General features: G+C 36.5%; 1 protein-coding gene across 1 annotated transcript in view; it reads right to left on the reverse strand.

Annotated features, from left to right (window-relative positions):
* LOC107292002 (dynein heavy chain 8, axonemal) overlaps positions 1-11200 on the reverse strand; it is a gene marked incomplete at its 3' end in the record, with an annotated part of 59151 nt that overhangs the window by 12031 nt on the left and 35920 nt on the right. Inside the window, exons 27-32 of the mRNA XM_029285066.1 lie at positions 10880-10993; positions 9413-9475; positions 8021-8121; positions 4954-5091; positions 4315-4555; positions 1781-1980 (exon numbers count right to left, since the gene is read on the reverse strand). Coding sequence (XP_029140899.1) covers positions 1781-1980; positions 4315-4555; positions 4954-5091; positions 8021-8121; positions 9413-9475; positions 10880-10993 — 857 coding nt within the window. The remainder of the gene's footprint in view (positions 1-1780; positions 1981-4314; positions 4556-4953; positions 5092-8020; positions 8122-9412; positions 9476-10879; positions 10994-11200) is intronic.

Raw genomic sequence — 11200 nt, forward strand, 5'->3', positions numbered from 1 at the left:
CTCCATCAGGAACCTCTCAGGGTCCATCAGTCGCCTGGGACGGAACCATCTAGGCGGTTCCGTCTCCCTGCGGCGAGGGGGGGCGGTCCGGAAGCCCAGCTTTAGGAGAGAATGATCTGACCATGACAAGGGCTCAACCACTATCTCCCCTATTGTCAGATCACTCTGCCACTGGCCAGAGACAAAAACCAGATCTAGTTCCCATAACACTGTTGATGCCTAAGGATGTCTAACCATGTAGCGGGACTATATTACTATTATCCTTCTCATCTTTCCTATTACTTACTCCTGTCAGTAATTTATGACTATCACTTTGTTGGCCATGAATTCATGTAGACCTAACCCTAACACTAGAATAATTTTCATTGGCAATGAGACTTTCCAATGTATTTTAATGTGGTCCACAATCAACTCCAAAAGAAAAGCTGTCAACTTCTCTTTTCTTACAAAATCACTAAGAATCTCCCTCTAGCATTAGCTTTTGGGCATGACTCCAAGTACACCTAACCCTAACCCTAGATTCATTATCATTGGCAATGGGAGTTTCCCATGTATTTTACTGTGGTCCACAAACAATTCCGAATGAAAAGCTGTCAACATCTCTTTCCATAGAAAACTGCTAAGAAACTATCCCTAACATTAGCTTTTGGGCATAACTCCAATTAGACCTAACTCTAGATTCATTTTCATTGACAATGGCATTTTCCCATGTATTTTACTGTGATCAGCAAACAACTCTGAATGAAAAGCTATCAATGTCACATTCCTTAGAAAACTACTAATAATCTATCCCTAGCATTAATTTTTGGCTATGACTTAAAGCAGATCTAACCCTAATCTTAACCCTAACCATAAACCTAGATTCATTTTCATTGCCAATGGGATTTTCCCATGTATTTTACTGATGTCAACAAACAACTCTGAACGAAAAGATGTCAATGTTACTTTAATAAGTCTCTAAGAATCTATTCCTAGCATTAATTTTTGGTCTTGTCTCTAAGTAAACCTAACCCTAATGCTAACCCTATCCCTTGATTCATTTTCATTGGCAATGAGATTTTCCAATTTATTTTACTGTTGTCCACAATCAATTCCGAATAAAAAGCTGTCAACATCTCTTTCCTTAGAAAATCCCTAAGAATCTATCTATAGCATAAGTTTTTGGCCATGTCTCCAAGTAAATCTAACCCTAACCCTAACGAATCTACGTTTCTATTATACTATAATAGATGTTATAAAGGATAATATATTTTTATTATAAGAAAAGGTAAGGTAAAATGAACGGAGGAGGAATAAAAGTGTTCGAACGATTGGACTACCGTACGACAGAAAATATAGAGAGTGTTCTCTTTGACCCTTTTCATCGTCTCGACGGAACGGGTCGACTTGATGTAGTGTCTGTTACAGAGGGATATATTTGCAATGTAGCTCTGATATCAACATTAATTAAGAAGTACAAATTTGTCTGAATGCAAGGGCTGTTTTGCTAGATGTTATCATTTATACTGAAGGGGATACAAAACCTCATGCAGTAACACACTCTCAGTGTCTTTGCTAGCTTGGAGAGGCACCTGCCTTTGGTAACTTTGCAATAAATGGCACCTGAGCATCTATTTGCAAAGATTGGAAGATTAAATCCAGCCTACCTTTCCTCATTTTCTAAACAAATTATCAGTATGGCTAATGTTGACAGTGCTGGCCTTCCTATCTGGGAAACAAGAGGCAGGTTCCTCAATAATTAAAACATATTAGTAGAAATAATTAAAAATTGTATAACTACCTGTTACTCAGCAGAGAACTCAGGACCATTAAGCTGTCCTCCATCATTGTGATAATTTCAGAAGATTCTGTTCCCTTGAGAAGTAGTTCTCCTCTTCCTTTGAATGCTGAAAAGCTCAGGACCTGATATGCCCAGCTATCTACTACTTGCGCCAATTTAGCTTCAATATCTTTCTCTTTAATAGCAGATATACAGATGTCCTGTCCCGAAAAGAAATACCCTTGAGCTATGCAAAACACAAGTGTGTGTATCTCTAAAGCAAGTTATAAAAACATGGCAAGAAATCTAAACCTTATTTCATGGAAAAATGTCATGCTGGAACAGAAGAAGCACCTTCTTTAACTGGAGGAAAATATGAATTGATTAAAGAGGTATCCCTAAGGAAAAAAGCACTTGCTTATATAGGCCAACGAAAATACCAAGAAGCACTTGGGAATGGGGGAAAAGCTGCTTGACACCTGTGACCCCAGATCAATAAAAACAAGAAAAGGCAATGAAAGGAAGGATGCTGAAGCCATAAATTGACTTTGTGTGCTTCAGACAACCTGATCTCCAGAAAGTGATGATCAGTTGTAAAATAAAAATACTGCACAGACATTCCTGAGGCAGAGAGGATCATTTTAACTATATCACTATATAGAGTTACTTTGAGAATAAGATGGGTAGTACCTAAATAAATAATAAACTATCTCAGGAATTTATAAGATCCTTGACATATGGGTAGTTTACAACTGAGGAGTAAAAATGGTGATATCTTCATGTTAATCCAAATATGCAGTTCTGTATTACTGTTGTAGACTGCTTTAAACATAATAGATTTCTATTTTGGTAAAAAAAAAAGTTACTAAACTTTACTATACCTAAAGGATAATTTAGGAAAACATTTCAAAAGTCTAATCTCAGGGAGAGTTTTGTGATGTACCTCTGAAAGTTTTAAGTATGTCTGGTAAAGTATTAATTGACAGCTTAATGAAACCAGAACCACACAAGATAATTTTTGAACATCAAGCAATCATTCAAACATTGTGTTTTTCATGACAAATACAACAATTTCTAAATGCATACTTTAAATATATCTATTTAAAGAATATTTTGCATGCTGTCTATTAGGCCCCACAATGTGGTTTACAATAGGAACAATGTTAATTGTGATATACCTCTTATACCTTGAGCAATCAGATTTTGATTGATGGGACTGAATTTCATGATTTCCGTTATGTATTTTCAATCCAACTATTTTACTTTTATTTTTTTGTTCCTTCAAGTCTAATCTACCTGGCCTAATCTCTGCAGTTTTATTGTCAAGATTTCATTAGTGATTTGTCACTGTCTGCTTCCTAGGTCTGAGAGAGAATGACTGGATCACGGTCACCCAGCTGGTTTTGTGTCTAAGGTAGGACTAGAATTCGCCTCTTCTGGGTTCTAGTCTGGTGCCTTGGCTACTACAAAAAACTGGCTCTCCTATCGGGCATTAGGGGATTTGAGACATTTTATTATTTATCAAACTTAGGCACCACTCATCTCACTAATTCCGGGCTTATCAACAGCCTTTGAGTTGAAAATATCGTTATGAACAAATATAACAATGTTTTAAAAAGTAGAAATGATGAACATATAAAATGGAAGTTTGCACAAGTCATTCATGTAGAAAAATGTGACATGTTGATACAGCTAAGTTCTTAGGAGAACTTAAAACATTAACATTACGCCTTAAAATATGGGCTTTACTGAGGCAGGAAGGTGAGTTTCATGGAAACTCAACTTTTTTGCCTTCATTTTTTGCCCTTTTTTGTTGTACTAACAATAATGACAGTTTTACTTCCTGTTGCTATTGAAGTCATTTTGCATTAATCTCAGTCCTTTGGATATTATAGTAATGTAAGATACAACATCAACAGTTCCAGTGACTCACAGCAAAAATGCAAAAAAAGCAAAAACCATTCTATCTGAGAGCCACATTCATTTTACGAGTTTGCATACTTTTTGATAGGTCAAATCAATCACTGGGCTCAAATATTAAAATATGTAATTTATAAGAATACCTATAAATGGAATGGAAATGGAAAAAAAACCCCTCCATTATAACTTATTTCCTATTAGGCACGCTAAGCCTACACATTATGTATTATCATCCTCCATATGTGTATGTGTGTGTGTATGTGTTAAATCTGAATTGCTAACAAAGAGTTAAAGGGAAGCTGGTATAGCTATTTCAAGCTCCTTAGCCTCTCATCAGCCAGAAAAAAGATTTGGGCAGACCGGATGCATCATAAAAAAACACTTAAGACACACACACACACACACAAAATGTGTGTGTGTGTGTGTGTACACACAAATCTTTGTGTTTAGTGTGTGTGTGTTTATTTATTTATAAAATTTGTTTGCTACCCATCTCATATCCAACAACTCTGTGCGGCTTACAACATAAAAACTTTGAAAAATATTAAAATCACCCATTGTAAAAACTACAGCAGATAAAAACATTTGTGTGTTCCCTGATGTTAAATATAAAATGCAGCAATAGGGAAGGCTACCTCAATATCATCCTTATGCTTGAGAAGTGGCGCTTCCATGATATTCCGAAGGCAAAAGGAATCAGATTCCACATCAAATGGGTGCCCAGTTGTTTCAGAAATTCTGTTCCAATGTCTCAGTTTCATAGCCTTGTTGGTCATCATTTCCAGAAGTGGACAAGACTCACTAAAATCATCTATTCGTTTTTTAAGATCTAAATATGCTTGCCAGTCTTTAAGCCCTTTAGGTAGTTTACGGCACCTTTCATTAGAAAAAAAGTAATAAAAATACTATTCTAAAAGAAAAAAGGAAGAATGAAGAGAAAAGTAGCAACTATCTGAACAAAAATGAAATCCCGTATGAAATAATCTAAAAGCATGCCTTAAAAATTACAGCTTTGTGCATTGCATCTTAAAGGAGGGCAGATTTAGCCTACAGAAACTCAGTGACTGCATACTACTCTTTCCTTCCAAATAGGCAATTTCCCTCAATTTGAACCATGTGTTACTTTATTTAGAAAACCTCAGAAGGAATTCCATGAGTGGTCCAATGCTAGCCTTTGACATAAATAAATCTATCATGGAAAAGGATATAGAATTATCAGAAATTAGCTTAAAGTTAAAGAAATAGAGTACAGGTTATATAGAAAGCAATCTCACCTGTTTTGAAACTCCAAAAGTTCAGCATTGATTTTTTCAATATCAACATCTCCCCAAAGAATTTCAAAATAGCCACTTATATTGTTCATCACAGTATCATACAAACCATATAATTTCTGAAGCAAACTCAACTCTTTCCTGTAGGAGAAAAAGGGACAAGATTAATTATAGTAAAACTATTAGCATTCCTTCTGTTTATACAATAATGTGATTAGAAAAGTATAGGCAATTCTGAAATTGTAATCTTAGGAAGTGTAGCATAAAAATGTAAATACTAAATCATAACTGATTCAAATTCAGATTTTTGAAAATGTGCTTTACTGGATTTTTGGAGACATTTCATAACAGCAAGATTTTAAGAGTGGTTAGGTTGGGACATACTAAAACCCTAGTAGAACATCATGACTGAATGAGGATCTGAACTGAGGTTTCTCCAATGTTCTGTGATAAAATTAAAAATCTCTTTTTTATGACCCTGTAGCTCTTATTATTTTATACTTTTATAATGATTGTTCTTAATATACTTTTTGGTTTATTTGTTTGTTATATGTTACCCAGAGACATTTCTTGGGAGATGGGAGGCCATATAAATTTGATAAATAAATTATTCTTGATTTATTCTAGCTGGGATTCATATCCACTGCATTTGAGATCACAAACCTGGAGAAATGACACTGCATGCTACTGAGATTCCAATAGAAGGAAGAGAAGGAAGGAAGGAAGGGAGGGAGGGAGGGAGGGAGGAAGGAAGGAAGGAAGGAAGGAAGGAAGGAAGGAAGGAAGGAAGGAAGGAAGGAAGGAAGGAAGATGAATATGCTATATGTCAGGCATGTCAAACTGCCGGCCTGCGTGCCAGATGCATCATACTGAAACCGTGTCCACCCCATTGCCGGCAATGGGGAAAAAGTCACGATATGTCATGCGATGTCACATGACATTGCGAGTTTGACATGCCTGCTATATGTCAGAGAAAAATACAGGGAAAGGTAAAAAAAGTAAAAAAAAAATCTCACTTCACAGAATTTAAACCTATCTCAATCTTTCAATTTGACTTTATTATCTTATTTCCAGCATGCCAGATGGAATTTTAGTTAAGTAACAGTTCTTTATATTCTATTTTTACTCTTCCAAACAAGACTTTTGCTGTCCAACCTATTGTCAGAGATGATATCTATGGACAAATGGAGCTGGTGTGATGGACTACAGTGAAGTTGCAGTTTCCCAGGAAGAAGGAGAATGAGACAAGAGGTAGCACAGCCCAGAGCTGGAGGAGACAGAGTATTAGGATAGCCACTCACTAGAATCTCCAAGGGTATATCTGTTAGGGTGTGAGTAGTAAGGATTTAGAATCCAATCTGGCTCAGTCACCGGGACAAAGATTTTGTCTTCCAAGCTTTCAGACTCGTGCTGGAGCCCATCTTCAGGGAACTTCTCTCTAGCAGAGTGTGTGCTGTCTCTGTGTGGTATTTATATGGGCATGTTGAATATGTTTTTTTTTAGATGCTGATTGGGATAAGTTGATGGCTGGCTTCTAAGTCGTTGGCTGTTGTTTGCTTCTGCTGGCCAGCCCTTGCCTTCTAAGTACTTGATATGCTGGTGGTAAATCAGCATTCCTGTTGACTGACGAGGGGCCTGTTTCCCAGGTTTCAATCACTTCCCTGGCTGTTTTTGTGCCAGCTGTCCAACATTGTAAATGCAATTGTAAAGATCGCTTGGAGGTGGGAGATACTTTCAATGTAATCTATCAAATCCCCTGCATGGATTGTCCCTGTGACTATGTAGGACAGATGGGGAGGAAGCTAACCACCTGTTTGGAAGAACACAAGCGAGCGGTCAGATGGTACCCAAACTCATTGGTACCATCACATTGCAATGAACAAGGACACACATTCAATTTAGCAGCTACTAAGATTGTTGGATAAACAGGCACAAAAAGAGCCAGGGAAGTGATTGAAGTCTGTGAAACAGGCTCCTCACTAGTCAACAGGAGTACTGATTTACCACCAGCACATCAAGTACTTAGAAGGCAAGGGCTGGGCAGCACAAGCAAATGACAGCCAACAACTTAAAAGCCAGCCATCAACACCATCCCAAACAGCATCTAAAAAACCCACATAAAACAAACACCATATAAATACCACACAGAGAATAGCACACACTCTGCTAGAGAGAGGTTCCCTAAAGATGGGCCCCAGCATTCATCCAAAAGCTTGGAAGACAAAGCCTCTGGTCCCGGTGATCGATCCAGATTGCATCCTGCAGCATTATCCTGGGACATGTATATTTGCCTTCATTAGTAAGGGTTTAATCTGGCAAGATTCTGTCCATTGTGTATAAGCAAATAAAGAACTCTGACTGGATTGTTCTACATCATTCTTGGCCAAGCCTGACATCTATCTGTCCATTATCAAGAAAACTGTATGAAAACTAACTGGAATGGGATAAAACTTTTGGATAAGAAGGCAATAAAAGAAAGATGCTGTTTGAAACTTGATTCAATGCAACCAATGAGAAAAACATCAGAAAAAAATTATTGAAGAAGTTGGACAGGGACTCCGAATTTTGCCAATTATTCCTCCCTTATGTCCCCCTTCATGCATATTAATCAGTGTTTCTCAACTTTAGCAACCTTAAGATGTGTGGCCCGAGGAATCCTAGGAGTTGAAGTTCACACATTTTAAATTTGCTGAGGTTGAAAAATACTGACCTAGAGCAGCATCACTGCAAAGAGGTTAGAAAGATTTATAGAAACTATGCTTTGCATGGTTTTTCTAGTTGGTTATCTCTGTATCCCTTAATACCTATTTTCTGTCATCATAGATACCTTTTTTGATTCTGCTACCATATTTACCACAGAGGTGGTCCCTTAATCCTTTTTTCATTGTTTTTATGATACTTTTTGTTCTGCCAGTTTGTGAGAGACACAGTTTTGAAAACTGTATTAGGGCCCCAGTATAGACTATAGTATAGTACTGGTAGCTACAATTTAGTACAAATGTCTTTTTCCCAGTCTTGTCTTTCAGTAAAACCTTAACTATTCCAGCAGGTAGAACAATTTTTCAGTTACCTGATTTTATGCAAAACTTCATAGTCTGTGACAGGCAATCCAAATAGCTGCTCACCAGATGAATATGTAATAAACTTCCTCCAGAGCTCATCAAAATTGGCCTAATAAATAAAAATATATAGGAGTTAAGAGTTTAGATCATTCACAGATAATCTTTTTTTCTTTTTTCTGGCTAACATTTTGATAGCTGAATATCAGTGGTGTGCAGAACCAAATGAGAAATAGATGGGGCCACTCACACACTCTTATACACATTTACAGATAACACAAATTTATGCAAAATTTGCCTTATATAAATGTTTGTGCCACCAAATAAATCATAAGTTCAATTCCTGTTGACTACATAGACATAGCCATGACATTTACTTGGCAATGTTCTTTAAGTAGTTTATTACTGCCTTTTCCAAGTATGTTTTATGCTCCAGTCTACTCATGGTCTTGGAGTTCTCTAGTGATCTTCCACCCAACTTCGAAACAGACCTAACATCCTGCGGTGGAATCTCCAGCTATAAATGGGGGAGGAGGGAGTTTAGATTAGGAAGTGACACAGATCTGACCTCCCCCCCAAAAAAACAAAAAAAAAAACCCCAAATGGTGAAGTCCTTATCTGGCTGTTTCCAAGACAATGCAGTGTCTGGTGAGATCCTTGTAAATAACTTAGCAACAATAAAGAAGCAACTCTGATCAGCTCACAGTACCATTCTGGTTCCTTGTGCCTGTTCTTGGGAACAGCCAGATAAAGACTTCAGGGATTGCGGGGGGGGGGGGGAATCAGGTACACATAAAAAGAGAAAAGAGCATACTGTATATAGGGATGAAACCATACCCCAAACCTTCTTGCTAATATGATATATATTTGGTTATCTTGTTGTCCAGTAGAAGACCTTATACTTCACAAAGTTAAATAGCTATGCAAAATTCAGGCTAGCCCAACGGCTCTCCAAGTGCCATGTAAAAGGTGAACCTCAAAATTATTATAATAGAAAATAAAGTATCAAAAAATATGATTGCATAGACAGTGATAAATGGAAAGCAAAATACATTTAGCAATAAATGTACCCATGTATTAACTGTCAGATTTGCTGCAATATTTTTATTAAATTGAGATATACCTAATTGGTTTGTAACTGCTAAAATGGAACAAATCGGACACAAAAAACCAACTAACCTTATTGTAGCTTCAGAACACACAATATACAAAATGTCAGTTAATTCAGCTGCACAAAATAATGTTATTTTTTATTTAAAAGGTGCATTAATAATTTTTATAGCTTCCAAGATAAAACAGAATTTTGAAAATCAACATTCAATAGAATATAAATTGAAATAATTTCCTTTTCAGAGAGCTGATAGATATCATGCTACTCAATTTAACATTCAATGAAATTTTACCTGAAATATCTGTAATCTATTGCTAGCTTCTTGAGGTGGTGTATTTGGAACCATTGGTCCTTCCTAAAACACACAAAATGTATCAAAACTAGTTATTTGATAAGATTAAATCCTACATTATATTCTTTCAGCATAGACATTTTACAATCACTAGGATGTGGAAATTTAATATTATAGGCCGGTGGTGGCGAACCTATGGCACGCGTGCCACAGGTGGCACGCAGAGCCCTCTCTGTGGGCACACACGCTGTCGCCCCAGTCCTAAGCCTTCAGTTGGGTTTTATAAAACCTTTTTGCTTTAGGCCTTCACCACCGTGTGCAAAAAAACACGGTTAAATCAATCAATCAACTTCTCGCGGGGAAAAAAACAGATCTCGCAAAATTGGAATTGATTGATTGAACTTTTAAGTCCCACCCAGTCTGCCATTACCACCGCAGCCACGCCCACCCAATGGGCCACACCCACCCAATGGGCCACCCCACCCGGCACCCAACAATATTTAAGTGTGTTTTGGGTTGCAGTTTGGGCACTCGGTCTCTAAAAGGTTCGCCATCACTGTTATAGGCCATTATGCTTTATATTATTTGTGTACTTGGTTACAGCTGTGTAGCACTTTCAAAGCCATTATATGATCTGGAGAAAGGTTGTAGCTACTTTAAACGATGTTTGACAGAAACAGTGCATGTTGTACAGTATGTCATGTTGTAAAGTACAGTTTGAGAATTAAATTTGAAGTGCTTCAAAGCTCTACTAGGTATAATTATTTTTCCTTACATATTTGTGGAACAACAGTATCAAAAGCTTTTGTTTTTTAATTTGATTACCTCATTCATATCAGATTTTAATGCAGCCATCACTGACACCACAAGTTTTGTAAACAGTGATTCAAGGATAAACATTGATAAGGTAGCTTTATTTATTGCAAAAACTAGAAATGCTGACTATGAATAAATCTAACAATTGCCAAGACCGAAATCCAATCCATATTTATAGTAGAAGCAAAAGCAAATTTGAGGTCTCTTCCTCCCACCTATGCTCCCTATTAAGACCTAAGATCTTCCCACTTGGAACTGGGAAGAACAGATTTCCCTTATCCTTTGTTATGGTAATGAATCATTTTGATTTCCAGCTCTCTACATTTGACCTTAACAGGTACTCAAAATTCCTGTTAGGCCCAGAAAGAATTAAAATTTATATTTTTAATGAATCTTTGTATATTGCTGCTTGGTATTTCAGTTAGGCCCCAATAAGTTATTGGAGTTATTAATAACTCAATAAATTATTATTGTTGGATTAAGTTTTCTTCAATCTATGGGATTGAGTTCTAGTCTTAAAGTAATTAGATTTCAAGCATTTGGAGAACTTAACAATTTAGTATTTTAAATCTCTAGAAGTAAATATTCTTTGGTTAAAACAGTGCTATACCAGCTGTAGTTTCTTCACAACTCCCATATAAATAAAGTTACCATCTCATATGCTACTTCATAATTTGACACATCTTCACGGAAAACTTCAACTGCCTCCAGAAGCTGACCCTTAAACTTGGGCTGGACTTGAATTAGTTCATCCTGGACACTAGCCTGAAATAGAAATAAATATCTGTAATAAGAATGAAAAATAGTTATGATTATAATTTATATATGTTTTCCCAAATCTAGAGACTCAGTAGATTATTATTAATTTTATTTAAATACAGATCTGTGAGAACAGAAATGATCCAGAATATACCTATTGGCAACATTTAAGAAAAATAAGGGATGTGGGAATGCAAAAAAAAAAAAAAAAAA

Source organism: Protobothrops mucrosquamatus, unplaced genomic scaffold (assembly GCF_001527695.2).
Source record: "Protobothrops mucrosquamatus isolate PMUCROS unplaced genomic scaffold, P.Mucros_1.0 scaffold1240, whole genome shotgun sequence".
In the NCBI taxonomy this organism is placed as follows: domain Eukaryota; kingdom Metazoa; phylum Chordata; class Lepidosauria; order Squamata; family Viperidae; genus Protobothrops; species Protobothrops mucrosquamatus.